The 23,999-nt window shown below is 56.7% G+C and overlaps 1 protein-coding gene across 3 annotated transcripts in view; it reads right to left on the bottom strand.

Annotated features, from left to right (window-relative positions):
- The window catches only part of DPYD (dihydropyrimidine dehydrogenase), a 461,487-nt gene that overhangs the window by 145,515 nt on the left and 291,973 nt on the right, over positions 1 to 23,999 (bottom strand). For all 3 annotated transcript variants that reach the window (XM_045816671.1, XM_045816673.1, XM_045816672.1), the window contains 2 exons: positions 7,106 to 7,174; positions 3,738 to 3,821 (listed from right to left, as the gene is read on the bottom strand). In XM_045816671.1, coding sequence (XP_045672627.1) covers positions 3,738 to 3,821; positions 7,106 to 7,174 — 153 coding nt within the window. The remainder of the gene's footprint in view (positions 1 to 3,737; positions 3,822 to 7,105; positions 7,175 to 23,999) is intronic.

The following is a 23,999-nucleotide window of genomic DNA, read 5'->3' as shown; positions in this document are numbered from 1 at the left end:
CGGGAGTGGCCTCCATGGAGATCTCCTCGCGCCCCGCGGTGGGCGGGCAGGACGGGGTCGCTGCTGCAGGGCCAGGTGGACGCGGGTCGGGTGTTAACGCCGCGTCCGGTGTGAGCCCCGTGCAGACACGGTGCTGCCCCGTGAGAACCAGGGAAGCAGGAAGCCGCACCTGTCCTTCCAGCAAGACCGGCAGCAAGTGCAGGGAGCCTGGCCTGTCTGTCGCACAGGGGGCGCCAGGAGCAGGGGGTCAGGGGTCACGGGCGGTCAGACCCCGACCCGTGGCCCCGCTTGGCCGTGTCTGGGCTGCAGACTTTGGACAAGCTGCTCAGCCTTTCCACGCTTCAGTTTCATCATCTCTGCAAACAGGACAAAGGGCAGTGTCAGTTCAGAGGGCTGTTTGAAAACGAAATCCTGTAATCGACCTGAAATGGTACCTAACCCCTTTCCTGGCGTACAATACACCAGGTCTCTTTTTTTTAAGATTTTACAAAAAGACAGCTGTTAGCTGTTAGTGATACAAGCCAATCCTGCAAGTTTTTACCAAAAAGGGAAGGATGACGCTGAGAGAATCAGAAAACGTAGGAAGAGCCGAATGAGAAAAACACCAGCTAGGCAGGAAGAGAAGAAAAATATCAGTAAAGAAACAAGATAAACGAAGAGGAGACAGAAATGTAGTCTGGGGAGGTAACAGACGTCTCAGGCGTGTGACCACTCCTCGTGAGGGCTGGGGGGGGCAGTGAGGGCGGCGGGATGGCGGGACCAAAGCGGGGAGAGAAGGGGATAAGGAATTGAACGCTCCTTTTTAACGCAGTAAAAGTAAGCTTCACTGTAACACAGGCTGCTGTGTCGGTGAGGGGAAGGATTTACCTCCTCGCGTCGTAAGATCCAGCCCAAAATGCTTGACTTGAAAGCTTCCTCATTCCAAGTTGAGCCCTGTATACAGCGATTTAAAAATATAACCTAGCCTTCCCAGTTTACCTACTTTCTCTCTTACGCTCAGAATTTACGCTGAAATGGGGGTTTCCCGTAACGGTTTTACGCTGACTCGCCCATGTATAAGACTGGACAACTTTACAGCCATGCGCCCCCCTGGACACAGCGGAGGAGATCTGAAAGTTTCGCGCCCAGGGGTCGGTGAAATGCACTGGCTCATCAGTGAACAGCTGGTTTTCGGAGAGGAGGTTCTCAAGGACGGCACCAGCAGGGAGACTAGAGCTTTGACTATTTACGACATCAGAGGCCGTGACATTGGGGGAGAAGTCAAACCACGCGACAGAACAGTTTGGGGTCGTTTCACGTACTGCTTTTGGAATATCACGGACGTGTTTATGTCACATGTAGAATCTGGTTGATAAACACGCAGCGGAAGGTTCATAAGAGACTGATAATGCTGACTTTTAAAAATTAGGGGACGTGTCAAAGGTGTGCAGCGCAGGCACACAGTGGGGCCGGTGAGTGACAAAGCTCACGGGGCACACGCATCAGGTCTGGTCTGCTTGGTGGCACTGGCCCTAACGGCCCCGCCCTTAAATACATACACACACAGTTAGTGTGAAAGCACGTAGGTGCAATGGCAGGGTTTTTCCCTGAACTAGTTGCAAGAAAATGTTTGAGACGAAGGTGGAGGAAACCAGATGTTGCAAGAAGAACACATGCTACGACACCCTGCCTGCCCCTCTGCCCCCAGCACCGAGCACAAGCCTGCAAGCTCCCCGCAGGCCCCCCTCCCCGACATGCAGGGTCAAGGTCATGGCCCTGAGGGAGGGAAAAAGAGGCGGGGGAACAGGGGGTGGGGAAGGAGGTGAAGAAGATGAACGGGCCCCGGACACGCCTGTGACCACTCTCAGGAGCCACAGTGACAGCAAAGCTGTCCGTTACTTTAACGCACTAATATCCTCCCTCCCTCCGTTTAGAATACTGAACACCCGCGTGTCCTGAGGCGGAGAGCCTGCTTCGGTCAGCGCGGAGCAGAAATGGTGGCAGGCGCTTCGTGTTCCAACTAGATAATGTACGAGAGGACAGAACTCAAACGAGTTTCCAAACTTGGGCGAATGGGGAGACTCGGCTTTCACTTTGGACGTTACAACGAGCACAGGAAACAGACACGTCCCTGCTTCCTCTAGTGACGACGAGCGCGCAGTTCTGGGGACTCGCGTTTTCCAGGAGTTTCAGAAAACAGCATTTAACTGCCGAACGTGAAGGCCGGGCCCCCTCCCTCAGCCAGGGGCTGGGCAGAGACTGGCGCGCCTGAGACGCCCGGACGGGAGCGCAGAGCAAACGCCTCCCTGGAAAACCAGGTCCAGGTCGGGCAACAGCTGCGGAGTAGCTGCCGTTTGGGGTCGAAGAGCGGACAGTAAAATTATTCCCTCTCTACAGCAGTTAGCCAATGGACTGAAATTTTCCAAAGCTGCTTCCATCACGTGACTGAAAACGCGTCTGGGTCTGAGTTCCAGAAGCCGAGGACGGGGAGCAGGACCGAACCGGGTTCCACGAGTCCTTCCGGGAGCCTCCCCGGTTCAATCAGGTTGCACAGCCTGGCCCCCAGGCGGCTACCAGGCCACCATGGCTCAGACAGCCGTGACGCGACGACGCTGCCCGGTACTGGGCGGTTGCGGGCTGGGTTCTGCGGCCGCACGTGCTGGTCTCCTGGGTGAGCTGTCGTGTGAGGAGCACAGAACACACCCAGCCCCGCCGGACCAGGCCCCCTCCCCGCTGCTGCAGAGCGGTCTCCCCCTTCGTCACACATCTGCTCTGCGTGCTGATGAAATATTTACAAGACACTCACGGTCCTCCCTGAATGCTAATGCGGGAACGGCGACCGATGTTCATTAGAACAGGCAGAAGGGCCGGCCCTTCCTGACTGGGGCCTCCGGCCTCTGAGTTTAATGCAAATAATCTGATAACTTGGAAAAAAAGGAAAGAACTGAGTACCTATCCTTTACGAGACGCTACTCTGTACAGGCACCTACTACGTGCAAGTGCCAGTGTGGAGATCAAAGCACACTTCCCAAGACCGCGGCAGCTGTCATGAATCACCACAGCTCGTGTCACTTACTCCACGCCATTTCCCACCGAGCTTAAAAGCTAAATTAGATGCAAAATACTCACCTTCTTAGCATTAAACTCGTACACGGCTCCCTACCACACAACACTGTCTCAAGTTGCATAAAGATACTGCATTTTCTACACATTAACATACATTTCCACATTTTATTCATTAGGCTTTTGAAAGCATTTCAGCATGAAGATTCCATTTATTGAATCCAAAAATAAAAATAGCGTCAAAGTCTTTCGCAACCCCCCACACGCAGTCAGGGGGAAATGATCAGATGCTCGGAAATGTAAAATGCAGTGTGCGCTGTGCCCCGTTTACCACGAAATCGCCCCGGACGGCGCGTTTTCTGCAGGGCGTGCAGCGGACGGCGCCGGGGACCCTGGGTCTGCGTCGGGGACGAATCGAGAACACTGCGTGGAAATCAGCGAGCTCCGCCTCAGGGCCCTGAGAAACTGTCTGTTACGATGTTACTTCCTGTCAAGCACGTAATGTGACGTTTTCCTCGGTAACACCAACCGTTGCTGTAATCCCAGCTCCCTTCGTTTTCCACATTTACACCCTGACCGTGCAAACGGTGCACGCCGGGAAGTCCCCAGACAATCCGATGCGCCCACGGTGCAGTCAGCAACTGGGCAGGGGCCTCCCAGATGGACAAGGGACAGGGGACAGGTGAGGTCCTTACCTGCCCGCAGGCCAAGCCCATCCCCCGCTCGCCCATGCCGTGTGGACAGGACAGGTTCAGCTCCAGTGCGTCTGCTCCGGAGGCCTGGACGGCGTTCAAGGAAAAGGAAGGAAAAGGTAGAGGGTTATTCGTGAGCCGGGACGCCTTCACTGTGGATAACTCAGCACCTGGCCAAACTCGAGCTCCCTGCTTGCTCCAGGACGGCCACCTCGCCGCGTGAGGGGTGGCCTGGCTGTCACACTGCAGTGCACGTGATGGCCACCACAGCTCCTCCTCTCGGAGCGGAGCACTCTCCAAGGACACGCCCCGCTCCCTGTGTGCCCTGGGGCTCTGCGTCTCCACTTCTGACCGTCCCAAGATGCCCGGGTCCCCATTTTACACACAGGGACCTCAGACCCCAGGAACCAAAGGACAAGCCTGGGTGTCCGGAGTTGCTGCGGAGACGGTCACTCGGGTCCGGCCGACCTCACCCCAACCCTGCCTGCCCTGCACGGCATCTGTTTTCGGGGGGACACGTCTCACTGGTTCCGGGCAACTGGTACCGTGAGCAGCTGCACACAAAAAATGTAAAGTGCCAGCGGGAAGGAATCCAAGTAAAGTTTCAAACGTTTTTAACTGAAAATCGGTGTTACTGTATTTTTGTAAGTTCCGTGCTCGGAAATAAGCAGCACAGGGATTTTGTCTTAGTTTTAAAATTAAATAGGAATCTTTTCATTTAACTCATTAAATTCATTTGTATACAAAGGGGTCCTGCAAAATGAACAAACAAGTTCACGCTAAGAATACTCAGAGAATCATGACATTCTTGAGAAGTCTTCCGTGAAAAACTCTAAGAACAAGCAGAACACTTTCTTATAGTTTGGTAATAGTAATTTGGAGAACGAAGGATAAACTAAATGATTCAAGTTTTACATCCTTTCAACTAACTTCTAGAATTCCCCAGATGCTACAGTTTCTTTTGAACATCAACGAGAAACTTGAATCCTTTTGCATGCTACTATATAACAGGTTTATCAAACCATGCAAAGGCTTGAAAAAGTTCACCATTTCCTAAGTGTATGGCCAACAGCTGTTTCCTCGGGACCTCTCTTTTCTTCCCAGTTGTTCAAAATTTCAGCCTGTTTTTTCTTTCTGCGTTGTGCACTTTCAGTAGGGCCCCACCAGGCGGCAGGGTCCCCGTTAGCTACCTTCCTACCCACCTCCACCATCAGCGAGCCTGCCTTCCCCTCCGCACGCCCGTGAGAGCTGATGTGCTCACTCTGCCTGGTTGCCGACACGGTTTCCGTGTGGTTTTCGCTTCCCTGATTCGGTTTTAAAGTGCTTCACCTTGTTTGAAAATTACTTTAAAGGAACTGTGGACACTTAGGGTGAGCCCGCTCCCCTTGGCCTGTGCCCCGGTGTCAGCTGCAGTGACGCAGCCGACCTCAACGCCGCGCCGTGTGGGAGTCACCACCGTAACTAAAACGGTGTGCACTGCCATCGTATGCACTGCTGCACTGTTCTTATTATGTCTTAGCTTTTTCAAATATTTCCTTGAGACTTCTTGACTGAGCTGAAATGCAGCCACTGATAGCAAATCAACGACGTTTAGGAATACGTGGCTGCAGCTGGCCTTTCTGCACATGCTTCCTAAAATGCAAGCGCAAGCCTACACTTAGCGGCCAGAACCTGTGCTGGGCCCTGACGATACGCCAGGCGCTGGGCGGGGCTCTGTGTCGCAGAGTGTCTACTCCCATCTTACGGAGGGCAGCACCAAGGAACAGAGCGCCTGAGCCACTCGGTGGCGGGCACACAAGCTCGTTAAGAGCATTCGGCGTCCACAGCCTGCGTCCGCACCACTGCCGCGACCTCCTGGAAACCACATATTCTGCGGCTGGTGTTGTGATGGTAAGTTAAGAACACTCGACATCCTTAAAACTTCTAACCTCTAAAATTAAAATCCTGGAAAACCACCTACGCACTTAAACGTTTTTTTCAGCGACCCGTTATTAAAAGTTTGTCTGGTACTGCACAAACACACGGACGCTGACCCACCAAACACGCCTGGAGGGCCTACATCAATGTGCCCTTCCTTCTTCCCTCCCTTCCTCGCTCCCTCCCTCCTCCCTCCCTTCTGCCCTTCCCTTCTTCCCTCTCTCCCTCTTCCGTCCCTTTCATTTTTGGCAGTGAGAACTTGGAACATGCCATTAAACTGCCGTTCGGGAAATAGACATGCGATGTGAGAAACGTGAAGAACATCTTTAAGCTGGTTAGTGTGTTACTAACACAAAGGCTTTTTTTAGTTTTCCAAAGTAACATTTGCGATTTTAAATACTCATCACCGAGGAGAACGATTTTTAAAGCATTCGCTCCTGCAGCAGGGCAGGGAAGCAAGCGGCGTGATAAAGCCATTCATCACAGTCAGCTTAAAATTGGCCGAGCGCACGCCAGGCCCGGGCTCCATGGAGGGGTTCACGGTCAATTAGACAAATGCACGTAGAAAATGGACCCAACACCGAGGATCACGGAGCCAATTACTGACCACGTTTAATTTCGCCCCCCGAGTCCCAGAGGTAATTTCCCCCTCACAGGTTTAAGACATCTCAATAAGTTGTAAGATCAGCGTGTCTGGACGCCCTCGAAAGCTGCACGGCAGCTTGTCACGCGGCGCCGCCGGTTCATCAGCGCCGTCAGGGTTAGTCTTCTCCGTGCCTGAGGGGTCTTCGAGGAACCCCCGCTAACCCGTCGAGGGCAGTGTGCATGGCAGCACGATGGACCTCGGGGTGTGACTGTCAGTGTGTGTTTTCCTGTCCGAAGCCCTGACTCGAGGCCCCTGGGCAGCACGCGGCGGGCGGGGTTCAGCTATTTTACAGAAAGCCTGCCGAGCGGCGTTGCGTCCCGGAGCCGCCGGTCCCCCGGTTTCACGCGTGTCTGTGTTCACATTGGAATAGTCTCCAACACACCTTTCACGGTTTAAACACGCAAGAGTTTCAGACTCACGATTTCTCCTCTCGCCGTCACCCTAGCGTGGCTGGAGGCAAGGCGGGATCACGTTAGACTCTCTAAGGCGGAATTAAATCGTATCGTGGCGTCCATCAGAAGGTACAGTTTGCTTACGACGCAAACACAGAGGAAATGGACACACAGAGCAAAGGAGTTTTAGGGGGCGTGTGGAGTACGAGGGACCCCTTTCAGAGCACGGATCCTCTGCACAGTTACATGTCCGTCAACGGGAAGAACACGCCGGGGAGACAGATGACCACGAGGTGTTCCCAGTCCCCGCTCCCCGTTCAGCTTTACCGCTGCAGGGTTACGCCTCGCGGCGGCTCCTCATTTCCAACGAGCAGGGGCAGACGGGGAGCCCCGGCCCGCTGACGGGTCGTACGTACCTCGGCCATCTGCGCGAGCTCCGTCCAGTCGTCCTTGTTGTAGGTGCACATGAGGCTGGCGATCAGCACCTTCCGGAGAGAGAGAAGAGGAGCGTCAGTCGGTGGCGGCGCCGCCGCAGGCGCGAGGGCACGAGGGCACACGGGCACGTGCACACGTGTGTTCCCAGCTGTAAACTACTCTCTGTGCAAGTCAGTCACGACGCACCTGTCGGAGAGAAGCCTCTGTAACGCGGCAGGTGGCTGTGGCGAAGCAAAGGGAGCGAGTCTCTGCACTGGAGACTTCCCCGTTCCCCTCCGATCACGTGAGCTCGTTACCTGACTGCTCGGGCCCTCTGCGTTCTCGTTTGTAAACACGGAGATAGTACTGACTCTGCCAGCCGCAGGAGGCATCGTGGGGGTCACACAAATGTGTCTGTGTGTGGGGGGGGTTGACTGAATTATACAATGGTGCAGACATGCTTATTAATATGAGTGCTGACCCAGCGAGGACGTGTCCAGCCGTGGGAAACACGGGACCCGGCGCCTCCTCCCGTCTTCTCCCCGACAGCGTGGCCGGCAGTCCCCTGCCCGGTCACAGCACGTCGCGGTGTCCGGTGTGTCAGAGGTTGGTGACAGAAGCACGGCCCTGCAGGACCCCGGCCGGCACTGGGGGCTGTGCCGAGGCATGGCCCCCCTGCTCCGAGGCCAGCCGTCCGGATGATGAGCACCCTGACCCTGCCGCGGACAGCACGGCCCACCCTGGGGAGGACACTGGACTTCCTCGCTGGGTAAACGGGCATCATAAAGCCCCACCTGGAAAAGCAGCTGGAACACCTCGAAGGGTCCCAGGCCGCCGACGGGGAGCTCACACCGTCTGGGTGGCTGTGGCTTCCCCGCCCAAGTGAGCGTTCCCAGCACTTTTTTCCCCCGCCGCCCAGACAGAGCCGCTGCGGCACGGCGGCCTCAGGGCCGCGGAGCTGAGGGACAGCAGCCGGCCTCAGGCCCAGGCTGCTGGCGCATCTGTCCCCTCGGATTCCCGGCCCCAGGCAGGTGTCCCACACATGTCAGAGGTAATCTAGCTGCCACTGCCACTTACACCCTGTGCGAGGCTGTGCCCAGCCCAGGGCTGCGGGGGCCCAGGCAGGGTCCCTGGGAGCCACCGTGTGCGACCACGAGCAGCGCTTCCGCGTGCCGTCTCGGCGCCCCCACGGTCACGTGCAGGAGCAGAGAGCACGCACATCATTGTTTCCATAGGTACTCGAAGGATGCAGGGAGCGGGCAGGGCCCGGGCCTGTGGCCAGGACTTCCGGGGCAGGGTTAGACCCAGACTCCGGACGGAAAAGAACAACGGTTTTGGCTTCAGACCCTGCCCCTCCTCGGGGAGAGGGAGGGGCAGCGGAAGGCCCGGGCATTCGGGAAGTGTCAGGACGGGACACAGAGCAACCAGGACAGAGACGGGCCTCCAGGTGCGACAAAGTGACCCTCGTTAACTTCCCAGGTGACCGGGCACCCACCCGGTGTCCCCCATGCCCGAGGGCGGAGGCAGGACAGCAGGGCTGGCCCTCCCCCGGGTCATGCAGAGAAGTCTGAGCGTGCTGCCCACGCCGCTCCCGGAGAGCGGGTCTGTGTCCCCACCCGCCCCCGTGACTCTCAGTGAAGGCCCTCCCACGCTGCGCCCCAGTCCCAGTCCAGCCGCCTGCCCGACCCTGCTGGGAAGGCGGACCCCCTTCTGCTTCAGCCTTGGGGTGAAGCCGGCTCTCCGACCCCGAAGCACGGCCCGGGCGGGGCGCGGGCTCCAGCCACGCCGAGGCGCGGTTGTGTCCCGAAGGGAGCGTGTGTTCGGTGCTCCGCTGGCCGCGCGTCTGCTCCTTGCGTCTGGACGGATAAGGAATGAGTCCCGGGCTCCCGGAGCATATGGCGCGAGAGCGGAGACACGTGTCGACTGACACAGAGGTGATGAGAGGGCGCGAGCCGGGGCGCAGCGCGGGCAGAGGGGAGGGGCGGCGGCTCGCACCCGCGCGACTCCCGCTCGACCCCGCGGTCAGCCGTGGGCGCTTGCTGGAAGCTGACGGGACAGACAGCGGCCAGCGTGCTGCAGGCGGGGGGAGGGACGGCAGGGCGACCGCGTGGGGCGCTGTGTTTAAGGAACCCCAGGCCCTTCCGTCTAGCTTCGGGGAAACCCCGCGGCCACACGCCGTGGAGGCCAGAGCCCGATGCGTGGGGGGAACAGGTTTACTCAGGCGAGGGCTAAAACTGTGGCTTCTGACCAGCCAGACACTGGGTTCGAATTCTGGACCATCCTGCCAAGCATGCCGGCTCAGGCCTGGACACCGCCCTCCCCGGGAGGCCTTCCCCGCGCCCGGCCTCCCCTGGCTGGTCCATCCCCGCACACGCGCGTCCCTGCTGCGGGCTGGGACCGCCTGCTGTGTCTGCAACGTGCTGACACGTGCTAGGGACTCACCAAACGCTCGTGGAAAGAAGGAACAAATACAAGAATTCTTAAATGCAATGAATGCTTGTTAAAGGCAATGGCTGTAGGGAGTCGAGGACCCCTGGAAACACACAGCTCAGTCTCCGCCAACTGCACGTCACTGCGCCCCAGGGGTCCCGCAGCGGAGCCCGCCGTGCAGCCTGGGGGCCGCTGCTGCCCGGGCTGCTGGCAGAGACACGCCGTCTGTGATGACAGACCACCCCCAACGCCACCTCCTTCCCATGCCGCTTTCTGTGGTTCCGTCGTCTTAGTTCATGGTCCAGGCCGTCCTCCCTTGAGCTGGAGTGAACCCCGCCAGGGTAGGAGTCTGCTCCGGGCACAGGGCGGTGCCGGCGTTTTGTGCGGGGCGGGGGGGGGGGGTGTCCGCAGGGGCCCCACCCTGGGGGATGGACACTCACACACACACATCACCTCAGGGTCCTTCCGCATCCGCTGCCTCACTGGACTTATCTCATAGGGATCATTCCGAGAATTACACGGGGTTATATACTTGACATTGACTTTTCATGAAATTCAATGATTATTTTTATGACTAAGGAAATAATGTCATATTCAGATTTGCCATTTCCCACGATTTGGCGAGAGAGCAAACAATGACATTTCGGGACAGAGCAGCCCTCTGGCTCTAAACGCTCACAGATAAGACTCTGAAAAATGTGCCGCTGGAAAGGGCATAAGGGACCACTTTTCTGCGCCCTCTGACCTTTCTGCAGTGCCACGGTGCGGGCGTAACGTGCCTGTCAATTCGCACAGCTTCACAAAAGAGACGGCTCCACAGAAGGAGATGCTATGCGCTGTTTTATGTTTTGTAGATTTTTAACAATTATTTTAAGATTTCATTAAATGCTAGAAAACATTTATATCAAGGACACTTTTTTTTATTAAATTATGTTTCTTGGCTGATGTTGTTTTGTCAGAATCGAGGTTAAATTGTTTCCTCCTTAGAAGAGCTTGCAGAACTGTGGGCCCCAGACGTGCGTGCCTCCCTGGCTGGGAGGGCCGGGCGAGGGCCAGGGTCACCGCTGTGCCCGGACAACGGGCTGAGGACACAGCAGCGTCCTGGGACCGGGCACGACGCGGGGAGAGGAGGGGACGGGGCAGTGGGAGGTCCACATGCCTTCAAAACACAAAGCTGGACGTGTTCCTTCCACCCACGCTCTGCCTGAGACACGGACAGTGTTTCCACTGCCCTGTCTCTCTGTTCACTTCTGCAGCTGTTCAGCCACCGCCCTGCTCCCCGGGGAGCAGCCTCCCTCAGCAGCGCCCCGCTGGGGACCGGCGGGGGAGGGTGCTGAGCGAGAAGCAGGAGAATGGGAAAGCAAACGGGCCCAGCCTCCCTCTCCTCCGCCCTGCTGCTCCTCCTCCGGCAGGAGACACCGTCCCACCGCCGGCTCCCTCCGCGCAATCAGACCCTCCTGCCCCGCCTGCCCCACCAGCACGCTCTCCACAGCTGGTCAGGGGGCTGCCTCCCCCTCCACTTTCAGCTGCCGCCTCTGCCAGCACGTGCGACCTTGGTCAACGCGACGGCCCGGAAACACACCTCTCGAGGCTTCCCCTTTCAAGGTGGTGATTAATGCAACGCCACGAATGACACACTCGCTGCGTCACTGAGCACTGATAAATGACTCCCTTCCCCTGATACGCTGCTGGAGCTCCGGAATCAACCGAGATGCTCCCGGCATTCTGCAGACATCTCAGGGCTGCGTCTGTATTCCAAATTCCAGTCCAAAAGGCTCCTTCTCAGAGGGCTGGCACTGTGGCTTACGACGGAGAAGAGGGCTGGGTCTTTTCCAGAGCGACTGGCACCTTCCTGGTGCCAGCTCTACACAGCAGCACAATGGATGTGCTGGCATTTGCTCCTCATTTGCATACTGTAAAACCGAAACAGCACGTGCAACAAAGTCCCTGTCACGTTCACATTTCCTGGTAAATGAAGATACTCGAAAGGCAACGTGACCTAATTAAAATCAAGGAACGGTATTCAAGCCATACTTACACACTTCTAACGTAACACAGGCACTGATATTTGCAATGTATGCAAAGGGCATTCACCTCATTACGCATACAGGAAAAAACAAATTTCTTTGCTTAATTAGTCATTTCATAGAATTTTTCTAATATCAATATTAGCTCTTTCAACTGCTGAGCTGAAAACACATTTTTCTGTCATCGATGCTTCAGTGCTTCTAAGGCAAAGCAACACTGAGGGACCTTCTCAGGGTTTAAAATTTGATACTCCTCCCCCCCAATAATATACTGAAAATTTGCAAATAAAAAAGTATATTTTCCTCTGAAATGGATGTCCCTTTTTCTCTGTGTTCATACTTTGTCACTTGCTCATGAATGCACAGATGCTAATATCAATGCTGTTTTGGGGGAAAAACAATGAGCTGTTGTTTTATCATCTCTTATCTCTCACATATAATTAATTACATGACCTTTGAAACTTTCAAACCAAATGGGAGAAAAGTAGCCTTTCAGAAGGAAGTAATTACGTGGCTGGGGCTTGCAGCCCTCTAAATTAAGGGGAGGGTATGCATTTTTCTTACTACGTAACGTTTTCCACTTTGGAAGTGAGTTTAAAGAACACATCGGTCAGCGCACCCTTGCCTGAGGAAGCACGGTGTCCAGGTCTGCACGAGTGAGACTTGGGGGAAAGGGGTGAGGCTGCACTTCCGGGTCATCGGGTGCTTCCTGTTTTGACAATTACTATGTATCTTCAAAAAGCATTTAAAAACTACAGCACTGATGGCTTTAAGGACTTAAACTAAGGCAAAGAAGAGCCTCTAGAAGAATCTGATTTAAAGGGCAAACTCCAGTTCGGAGCCTTCTGGATTATTTCCCCACACCCCCGGTTCCGCAGTCACCGAACAAAGGCCGAGAGCGCCGCCCTTCCCTCCCGCACCGCCACGTGACGCACAGGTCCCCACACCCCACCCGGGCTGCCACGCCTACACGGGCCGCCCCGGGAGGGTGCCACACACGCTGGTGACACTCGTGGTGACACTCGTGCTGGTACCCATCTCGTGGTTCCGTTTTCAGCTGTGCAGCAGGAGGGACACACCGTGGACAACTCACGTGGCTTTTACAAGTAGCAGCCCAAGACGCTGGCCCTCTACGGAGCTGCGCCCCCTCCACGGACCCGCCCGCTCCATCAGCTGTGGGGGGGGCTTCGCTCTCCGCCGAACATGCCGCCGCTGTGCCCGTCGCAAGGGTCGAGTCCCCCTGGGCGTGGGGGGCTGCCCCTCACAGCCCGTCCCCTGCGGAGCCGGCTAAGGGCGGCCAGCGCCCCCGCCCCGGCTCCCGGTCTGCTGCAAGGAGTCAGCTTCCTCCTCACGTCACGGCCCCTGCAATAGCTCCGTCGATGCATCTGTCTGAGGCCTCTCTCTAAGGAATACTTATTAAACTAGGTGACTCATTCGTAAAACACAAACTCATGAGTCTCCTCTACTTTCCCACTAAATGTTCCTCCGTTAAATCAACACACCTGAGCGAGTGGCACGGCCTTCTCACTCCCCGTGAAGCCGCGCTTCCTGGAGCTAGCGAGGAAGAAGGAAAAGTCTTCCTTAAGGAGAAGAGCCAACTCCAGGAGACCCGCAGGGTGACGGGAAGGGAAACCGCTCTCAGTCGACACAGTTTCCAAGGACTCCCTGACCGAAGCCAGCGTCTTCTCTGCAAATTGTTACATTGCAGCTGTTGCTTCACGTTTGTCCCGTCCCCCCAGCAGGGTTGCGCCCCCACCCCGAAGGCAGGGCGTCCGACTGGTCCGGTCCTGCGCCCCCATCCCTTGCCCCCGCCCCACCACCAGCGCAAAGGCGAGGGGAATGCGGCCCCCGCGAGGGCCTCCCGATGGCGCTGGTGCCCCGGACTGCCGAGTTCCCCACTTCTCGGTCTGTCAGAGTTTGGACTGGATCCCTTTCTGTCGAGAACCGGACAGACACGGCACACTACAGCACGCATTACAAAGGGGGCAGTTTGGTTCTTCACAGCCCTGAGAGGACTTCATTCACGCCGCGCCATTGCCTGCACCTACGCGGACTCGCTTCACAGGAAGCGGCGCTCGCGGGCGCGGGCGGTGCAGAAGCGCACGCCTCGCCCGTGGTTCCCGCAGAGCTGAGCCCGGGGCAGGTGGGCAACGCCCCCCGGGTCACGGAGGAGCAAACGCTCCCCTCTCTGATCCGCCAAACACTCGGACCGCCCTCCGCTTCCACTCTGAAAACACTGCTTTGTGCCAGCAACTACTCAGACAGCAATATGTATATTTTTTCCATCAGAAATGGGCCCTGGACGGCTTGGAAGCCGCTGGCAGACCGCCTCTCTTGTGGTCGCTGGTGCTCGCCAAACTTTGCATGGCGGAGAAACAGCCTAGGCGGAGAAGAGCCTATCTGGAAATCTTCCGGGACCAAGACCTGGACAGCTACGGGCAAACGCAGCACAGTCTGAACAGATGGGAGGGGGCTGCTGGGCGCAGCACTGGGACGAGCCCCCCGGGTTAATACTCAACCTGAACCCAGACGCGCCCACCAGCCCCCTTTGCTGAAGGCCTGGCTCCACCTCCGCCCCGAGAGATTTCTCAGGGGCCCAGACCGTCCCACCCTTCTTTCTCCACGCTGACCCTCAAATGTAACACAGCCACACAACATCAACTGGTTTTCTAAAGAGTGGACGGAGAGAGACTGGACGACAGGACCCCTGCCGGCAGGCTGGCTGCCCACTGACCGCAAACGTCCCGCCCTGAGCTCTGCACGGGGCGTCCTGCGGCTCCAGCATCCGGGCGTCCTGTGAGTGACAGGTGTCCGCCCGCCTGAGCTGTGGGCCTCAGTGGGGTTCGTGTCTCTCGGGTGCACTCTCCTCGTCTCTGACACGGGTCAGTAACGGCTGCCTCGGTGAACCGTTGCTCTTTTTAAAGTCTTTTTACTTGTTTGTGTTTCTGTGTCTGTCTCGAACCCTGGCTCCACCCCTACTTCTGAGCTGTTTTAAGTTATATATATATATATGTATGTCATATATATAAATAACACGCACTTGCCAAGGACCAGCTAGTTCCTCTGCCTCCTGAGTGACCTAAAATTAGCATCTATTTCTTACAGGCACATACTGAAAACTGAGTATGCAAATTTTAATTTCCACAAATTACTGATCACCATGCACGGTTCTCTAAACAAGAGGACCACGTCGGCCGCACGGTGGAAGAGCTCAATACAGTAAGCAAACATATCCTTTAGACATTCTGCTCCCTGGGATATCTGATTTTGATCTTAGTTTATTATGTTGTGTTCGCTTCCCTTTTTCCCCCAATATGGAAATGAAATACGCTTCTTATTAAAACCCACCTAGAACATCCAATCCCGTGCACCGGGAGTGTGAACACCGCACACCCTGTCAGGTCTCCCAGCAGCAGAGGAATTATTGTGTTACCAGTTTAATAACGGGGCGCTGTAGGGATCGGGAGCCTCCTGCTCGCCAGCCACCCTGTCTCCCTGGGGAAACCCCGGCGGCGAGAGCTGTCAGTCCAGCTGCGCACGGACGTATCCGACACACGCCCTTCCGTCCACGCGTCTCGCCTTCCTGGGGTTCCCTCGTGAAAAGATTCCTCATTTGACACAGACAAGCTGTGCTTGAATATCGTGACATTCCTAATCTATAATCACTTTATTGAAAAAAAATGTATACAAGGGGTTAGTAAATAAATTAACACATGGGTTTCCTCCTTTCTCTTCTTGGTTTAGTATAACCTGCAAGGAAGTGTTTCTGAGGTTTTGAGATGGACGAGGTATTAATAGTTACACAGAGACGTAGGGAGTAGATACGAGGTATTGATGTAGCTATTTGCTTCGGCCGCTTTCTGCGAAACACAATTCGCCTTCGTTGTTCTGCATTAAAACTGCCTCTAGTTCTAATTCACGTGAATATAAAGTGATTCCTTGCGTTAAAAGCATCATGCATTTTCCCGTGAGAAAACAGGACCAGAAAAGTAAAAATGACCAAATGAGTCCAACAGGCAGTCGTGGAAAAGAACGAGGACCTTCCCGGCACACACGCACGCACAGTAGGGACAAGCTGAAGGCCCGGGACCCGTCTGGCTCTCCCGTCAAATTACCCAGCAGCCGTTTCGGTCTCCGGGGTTGCTGGTGAACATCAAACTGCATTTAACAGACGCAGGTCTTTGTCAAAGCCAGAAGCTATGACAACCTTGACTTCTAGGGATGGAAAAAGGAAGGAGAGGTACTGATGAGAGGAAAAGGAACTCAGATGGAGGTGGGGATTCTAGAAAAGTCCACCGGACTGTCTGGCGGATTCTGCAGCACTCTCCCGGCCGCAGACGGTGCTGTTTCAGGGGAGGAAGAGCCCAGCTCGTCCTGGAAGAGTCCACCTGCCGCTGTGGAAGATTCCACAGCCGGCGGGGGATGCGGCAGGTGTGGCTCCTGCTCCCAGGTGGCAGGGGCAGCGTGGGCCCCAGGGAAACCGAGACCAGGAGCCGCTGATGGCGAAGAGCTGCTGAGGCACGAGGGGGAAGGAGGAGGAGGAAGAGCAGGGAGCACAGAGCAACGCCCCATGAGGCTGTGGCACAGGGCGCACAGGGCACGTGGCTTCATTTCCAGGAACACGGCTCCACGCCCAGGCGCAGCCGCTGCCTGAGCTGATGAGAGGCAACGAGCCTCCCGCAGCCATGCGGGGTGTTCCGGAAACACGGGGGCGGGGGGGCATCAGCAGGAGTCACTGTCTGGGCCACTTCCACTGTTCTGGGTTTTATCGAGTATAATTTTATATTCTGGATTTTATCGAGTGGAGCCTGGGGTGGGGCGGGGGGCAGGGGGCGGGGGCGGCTCCTCCCAGGCCTCCCCAGCTGGCCCTCAGCGCCCCGTCTGCCCTGGTCCTGCTGTGCAGCACCCCGCTTTGCTGCTGCGCCCCCAGCTGGCGGGCGCCGCTCCCAGAGGTCTGGCGGGCAGAGCTGGTTGGGAAAGGCCTGCAGGGTCTCCCTGTCCGGGCGCCCAGGGACCCTGGTGCATCATCCACCACGCCAAACAGGGCCACCACCAGACACGCGGGGAGGCTGTCCCGGGTTCTCCGTAAGGTGACTGTCCCCTCGCGCGGCTTCTCCAGGGAACAGGGCGCTCGTGAGTCTCTTCTCCCCGAAAAGGAGCTGAGGGCCCCCTGGAGTTGAGTTCAGTGAGGTTAACTGGCCTTCTCAGACCCCTGGTAGGTTTCCAGAAATCTGATTTTGCAGTTCATCTGACTCGTTCCGGCGGTTCGGGCAGGAGTGAGTGGTAATCTGTTCTGGCTTCCTGCATCCGGACTGGAAGTCCTGCCCAAACTTCAAGGCCACGACCAAATCCTGGGGCATCTCTTCTGGCTGGCGGGGCGGAGCCTGAACCGGGAAGGGAGGCCCGGGAAGGCGTCAGGCCGAGGGAGACAGGCGGCACTCTGAGTCATCGGACGAGACACAGGGCCCCTCGCTGACGAGGACGTGTACGAGGGTCTGTGGCACGTCCGTGACGGAGGTGTAATTACAGCCTGAACGGCAGCAACTATTACTGTGGTATGGCGTTACCTGTCACTACACGCGCTGACTCCCGCACTGCTTCCGACCACTCCTTAAACACGCACCGCACGCACAGCTCTCTGAGTCTGCGCGTTCATTCCCTACAGATTACAACACCCCCGCCCCTTAAAACCCAAGAGCCACAGCTAAACTCATGGTTTAAACTAAATCAAGCACCAGATATGTCACTGATCATTTTAATACTGGGGGTTTTAAAGGATACGTAATGAAAAAAATTAAAATGCAGGGAGCAGCACAAAGTTAAGTTTAATTATTTATTATGGAAAGATTAGTCTGTCTAGTTCCTTTCCTAAATTTTGCATGAATAAAATTTCACACCAAATCTCCTTTTGGGCAATCAGTATATAGATCAGCAACTCCCCCAAGCAGCTCTATTCACAAAGTTAACTCATTCCTTATTAACGCTCTCGGCATTTCCGCCGCATGAGAAGCGAGACAGTCACCTGAAAACCACCTTTAGCGATAACGCATTTCTTGGCTGCATGTACATAATGGATAATTAGTTCAGGGGAAAAAAAAAACCCTCAAAGGGTAACGAAAGGAGCCAGCTGCGACACTCACAAACGCCTCCCTTGGGCCGGGTCAGCTGCTATGTAGGCCGATGGCAGGGAAGCAGGAGCTCTTTCTCTCCCCTTCACGGCCCAGTCTCGGCTGGCGGGGAGCCCATTTTCCAGTTTGTGGGTTATCTAGGCCTCTGCGTCTTCTCTTCCCTCTGGCTGACTACCCTTCCCAGCCTCCGCTCAGCAGCGCCCCACTGGAAGGGGGAGGGAACCCAGGTGAAAACCAGCAGGAACCCATGCGTGGGCATTCCTGGGTACTTGGAAGCTCGACTTAGGTTTTTTTTTTTTTTTTTTATTTTCCTGTTGGGAATGTGTGTGTGTGCCAGACGCTCTGCCTGCACCTGGAGGTGGCACCGCGGCCGTCTGAGGAGTGCCCTCGACACCAGCCTCGTGCAGGAAGTGGGCACGGGGGCCACGTCTTCTTTGTGACAGCAGGCCAGCGCACAGATGCGTCGGCTGGAAATGGCTGCACAGAATTAGGAAGCGACTGCGTTCTGAAGTCATAAAACCCCTCGGCCACTTTTTGCTTCTTTTGCTTTTCCCAGACTCAGGGCATGCCTTGGAGACGGGCTCACTGCCCAAAGATGCCGTTTTTTCTCTTCCTTCCTCCCTTTAAGTCTGCCCCCATCTCCAATGTGGGTCTGAAATGTACTCTGGGTAGAAGAGACCCCTAAAAATATTGTATCTGTACGGATGAATTTCATTCACCAATTCTTCCCTGTCTGCTATCCAAATGGATAGTCGTAGGTTGCTTGTATTAATATATATTTTTACCCCAATGGCCCTCATTCTAATGTGTATTTTTGTAACTTTGGTTCTTAAAATGAAGTCACATCCCATGGAGTACAATTCTCAGTAAATTAAAAGGTTCGCTCGTACATGTTTGTTCCACCAACGTTTACCTTATTTGCAGTAATTTAAGGACGTGTGTTTGCCTGGTGGTGCAGCCCACGGCCCTGTGCCTCCGGGACGGTTCTTCTAGACGGTTTCCAAGTAGTCAGACCATACACGTGTGGGTCAACAACATCGCCCTTAAAACTCTGCCTACACTGAATCAGTTATCCGACCATAAACAGTGGTTAAGAAAGAAAAACAGTTATTAAAGCAGGCAAATACAAGCCTTTAAAAAAGCACTGTTAAGTGTTTGTTTAAAAAAAAACAAACGATGTTGAAGGAACAAAAGAGTAATTTCAAGGGACTGTCTCCGGAGACCTAAGGGGGAAACGTGAAGTCAGTTCCTCGGGACAAGCCCACCTCTGGGGCACCCCCCGCCCCCGGCGCACCCCCCAGCACAGCGCCAGGAGAGGGGCGCAGTGCCTGGAGCGGGAGGAGAGGCCCTGGGGGGAGGGCCCGTCCAACACAAACTAAAACGCCGTCTGCAGCTTGTAACCAAGCCGCTGCGACACCTGGAACCGCAGTGCCTTATGCTGAACGACAGTCTTTCCGTCACTGCCTCTGCTTTCGGGCCTCGGACAAAACCGTGGGGCTTACTTCCACGGTGGTCTCTGCATTAACAAGAGGAGGAGGCCCCTGGGGTAGAAAAGGTTCCGTGCAGGGACGGACTGACGGTGGGGGGCAAGCAGAGGTCTCCCCACCCCTCCTCTCCCCTGGCTTCCTGACAGACACTCACACTGGGAGAGGACTGTGCTGGAGCTGCTGTGTTCCCCTCGACAACAGAGCGCGGCGGCTGCGGGAGGTCACCGGAGTGACCTTAAGTGGACGGGCCGCTGAGCAAGCCCCGTCAGGTGTCTGAGTGCAGGGCCTGTCTTCTCCTGGGACACCAGCGGGTGACGAGGCAAGCACGCACAAGGCACACCCCGTTTCCAGGGCGGCCCTCCGGAGCCAGTCCGTGACGCCCCGAGTCCAAGGTCGGAGCGTCCTGCCGGCCCCCGGTCTCTTTCCCGTGGGGCAGCGCCGCCATCCTTCCAGGCCGGGGGACAGCGCTGTCGCCCCGAGGGCGGCCTGGCAAGCGGCACAGCGAAGGGGACCCTGGGGAGAGCGTGCTGCAGGCAGCTCACGCGTGCACAAGGCGGCTGCTTAGAAAGCGCAGGTGGGGCTTCTGCCGCGTTTTCCTTGACCGGACGGCACGGACCACGTGCGCGTTCATGTCTCACGAAGCCGGAGTCTGATAATGCCTCAACCACCCTTCCGCTTCTTAGCGCTGCTCCTAGGGTCGCTTCTGGCCTCCTGTCAGTTCCCGTGACTCCACGGCAAAGGGCACGCGACCCAAATGCTGGACGGCCTCGTGGAGGGCACCCCCCACCCAGGGTCTCGGGTGGACACGGGGCAGCGAGTAAAGGCGGGGAGACAAGGATTCAGCCGCTCAGCGCAACCTGGAGTTGATTCCCAGGCGCACCCCAGGAAAATGCTACTGTAGTTTTACACTGAACCTAATTTTAAAACCGACCTATTGAAGTACACTTCTACAGAAGCTATACGTTATAAAAAGTTTATATATGGGTTTTGAGAATTCCAGAAGCAAGTCCTTTATCGAGTAGATGATGTGCAGATATTTCCCCATTGCTGTTTTCGTTTTCTTCACTACGGGTCTGAAGAACAGACATCTTTAACATGGATGGAATCTCATTCATCCCTGGTTCCTTTCCAGGACCGTGTTTCGGGTGTGTGTCTAGGAAACAGGCGCCCAGCCTAAGGGGACAGGGACTTTCTCCTCTGTTCTAAGTAGTTTCATACTGTTACACTTGTCATTTAAGTCTGTAGCTATTTTGCATTACTCTGTGTACCCTGGGTAAGATACGAGTCGACACGTACTCCTTTGGCACGTGGACACCGGTGTTACCGGCACCGCTTGTTGGAGAGACTACCCACACTTCGTTCACTTGGCGCCTCCGTCAGAAGTGAAACCCCCGCACCCCCACCCCTGGGCTGCTCTCGGGGCTGGGGGCTCCCCTTGGCTGACCCGGCTTTCTGTCTCCACGCTGGCACCACAGCGCCCCGATCCCTGAGGTTGAAGAATACGCCTCGAAATCAGAAGCTTCCAGGCTGTCCACTCGGTTCCTCTGGAATTGCTTGGGCTGCTGTGAACCCTTTGTGTTGTCATGCGAATTTGAGGACCCGCCTGTCAAATTCTATAAAACCATCGCGCCGATGCTCGGATGGGGATGGCACCCCGTGCTCAGGTGGATACGAGGACGCCCGACACCGCGACAGCGGCGGCCGCACTGCCCAGGGTGCGCAGGGCGGCCACCCATTCAGGTTTCCTCGGAGTCCGGCCGGCGGTTCGGTTCGCGCAGTCTTCGCCGCCACGTCCCTCCTCGCCTCCGTCAGGTGCGCACTCACCTGGCTCACGGTCTCGCGGCGGCCGGCACTGGTGTACTGCGTGCAGCGCTCCGCTCCCGGGGCTCTGTCCCGGGAGTTCCGGCCACCTGTCCTCTCTGGACAGGCCCCCGTCGCCTCACCGCAGGGACGCCGCTGGCTCCTGACCCCGTGACGGGCCGGAGAGGTCCCGGGGCTCTGTCACCGCCCATCTCCCCTGCCTTCCCCTCTCTGCGTGACCACGGCCCCTCCTGGCGGGCGTTCCAGGCCTTAGGGTCCGCCGTTCCACAGATTTCACAAACTGTTTGATGTTGCGTGGAATGCAAATCCTGTTTCCGCGATGCTTCCAGGCTGCGGCTAGTACATTTCCTACTGAGAACTGTGGAAGTCCCGTCTCAGGACAGGCCTCAGCCACGTGGGGCCACGGCCAAGGACAGAACGGGGACCACGTACCCATCCCGGTTCATCGTTACGGCTGCTCTGGATTTTGGGGAATTAAACCTCTTTTCCTTTTAGTTGCTGGTGTCCTGATACCACAAGAACAACTCCCATTACTGAGGTCTTACTCTAACCGAAAGCTGACCACCACCAAAGCAAGAACGTCCCGTGCACACCGCACGGGACAAGGAGCCAGAAGCCCTGACGTTCTGCGGGGCGCGCCGTGAGCTCCAGTTCCGAAGGGTCACTCAGAAGCGTACTTGGTGAGTCCGTCTTTAATTTGTTTTAGTTGGTAATTATCTGTGAAATAGGGCCCTTTATTTAGAGTTAGTTCCCGTGTTTGCAGAATCAACTGGGCAATAAACTCAAGAACTACAAACACACTGTTCCCTCGGACGTGGCCAATAGCCCTTTCAGAACATTTCGTAAAAACAAATCATTATTTTATGTGGGAATAAAAGCTGAATGCATACAAGCATCCTGGTTAATGTAACTTACGGTCGTGAGTAATTGCAGCGTGTCAGGCACACTGCCCACACACAGCTCACGGGCCCTGGCAGCCAGCACCCGGGTCGGCTCTGCCGTCGCAGGGGGACCCAGTGGGGGCGGGGACCACCCCGACCGCTGGCCGGAGGAGACGCTGGGGCCCCGCCCACCCTGGCTCCACGCCCCGCGCCCGCAGCCCCTAACTCCATCCATTCCGGAAGGGTTCACACAGGCGTGTCGGACTCCTGGGCCCCCACCCACCGTAACTTTTAAAATTTCCGTTACTGTTAGGGTTCGTTTATATTTTTATTTCTTATAGACTACACAGATCTTTTTTAAATGATCGGTGAGGCAGCGTGACTCCCTGGCAGTCCTGGATTTCAGCGGGGGAGCGCTGGGAGGTCACGCCCACGCCCTCTAGCCCTCCAGGCGGCAGGCCTGGCCCCAGAAATCGCTGCTTGCGCTCCGGCCGGCAGGGAGACTGGGGCACAGAGCAGCCCTCTCCTCGGGGGGCCGCTCCACGCCCCCCGGACGCGTTTGAGATGAACCCACGGGGGAGTGTGGAGACTGACGGAAACACGGACCGGACAAGCTCCAAACCTCCCAGCGGGAGCCCCCGGGGCCTCCCTCCGGCGAGGATGCTCAGTAGCTGCCGGCCCGCGAGCACCCTCCGCGGACTCCAGGCGGGAGGGCTGAGGGGCTGTGCGGGCTCCGCGGGCTCCGGACGTGACAGCCAAGGGCACCCCGTGGTCCGACAGCACGTACGCCGTCGTTCCGTGTGACTGCGCTTTACTTTTCTAAACAGAAGTGTGCACGGACACACACGCACACACACGCAAAGGTACTGCATCGATGCCGGCGTCTCTGGGGCCCTGGAACGGCTGAGCTGGGCTGAGGCCGAACCCGAGGTCCTCGCTCCCAGGCTGCGCGGGAGAGTCCGGGCCGCAACCGGCCGCGGAGGACGACGGGACTTGGTCCGGACCTGAGACCCAGGGCACCCTCGACGGGACACCGGACATTCACGAGCTCCACGGGAACACACGTACACGTTCTCACTCTGTCCCCCGGCCCCGAAACGCAGCATTTCCTCAGCCAGGAAGGCAGTGACCGCGGTGGCGCCCTCAGATCCGGTCACTTGCCTGCTCAAGAGAAACTACCGCAAACCGCATGCCCTTGCTCCTGGCGTCACCAGGGCCGCCAGAGCTGCCCCGGTCAGCGCTACGATAGTCACCCCTCTTTAGGGCCTCACTAGGGGTTAACGCGCGTAACTGCGCCACCTATTTTAAAACATTCTGAGGACTTCAGTTGGCCACAACTAACCCTTTGTAGCCTTGTGGATTTGATTTCATGCACTCAAAACCACGTTTCAGACAGAAGGCGCCTGCCTGGGTGTCACCAGGGTGCCCAGGCACGCAGGGACCCACTGGAGGAGGGGACACTAGTGGGACAGCGCCGCCTGGGGGCGTGCAGGGGAACTGCTCCCTGCGTGCGGTGCGGATCCTCAGTGAGGAGCTGGGGCAGCAGCGGCCCTGCAGGCGGGGGTGCATTGTCACGGAAGTGTACTTACAGGCCCACTACCCCCCCCCCCCCGCTCTAATATCCCTGACAAAGCCCACGCGTGCTTCCCGTGGTCACCAGCCCACGCACTGCGGAGTCCTCCGGTCCGGTGCCTAACGCCCGTGTCCACGCCTGCTCAGGGCAGAACACGTCAGCCTCGGCTCGCTGATACACGGCCTCCGCACCACACACGCAGCCTGCGTTTTTGGGTGGAATTTTCTCTCCAAGCCTAAGTGTGTGATGTCTAAAGCTTTCGCAGTGAGAAGAGGAGGATTCACTTAAAATGGGTTCCTGTAAGCCCTCGTTACACAGTGCATTGCATAAGAAGCACTGCGAAATTGCAGCCTGGGAACAACAACAACAACAACAAAATGCTCTCAGCAGTACACTGTCGCTGCAGCGACCCGTGGGCCGAATTTAGTTCCTGGCAAATAGAAGGAACCCTTGAAAGCCGAGCGGAAGCCCAGGGTGCGTGTGGGCTTTGCTAGAACTCTGGTGGTGAAGATGCAAGCGCCTACAGCATATTTCAGGGCGTCTCGATGC

Source organism: Phyllostomus hastatus, unplaced genomic scaffold (assembly GCF_019186645.2).
Source record: "Phyllostomus hastatus isolate PE091 unplaced genomic scaffold, TTU_PhHast_1.1 phas_scaffold_216, whole genome shotgun sequence".
Taxonomy (NCBI): Eukaryota; Metazoa; Chordata; class Mammalia; order Chiroptera; family Phyllostomidae; genus Phyllostomus; species Phyllostomus hastatus.
Note: the sequence above shows the minus strand (reverse complement) of the source record. Positions and strands in the feature narration are given on the sequence as shown.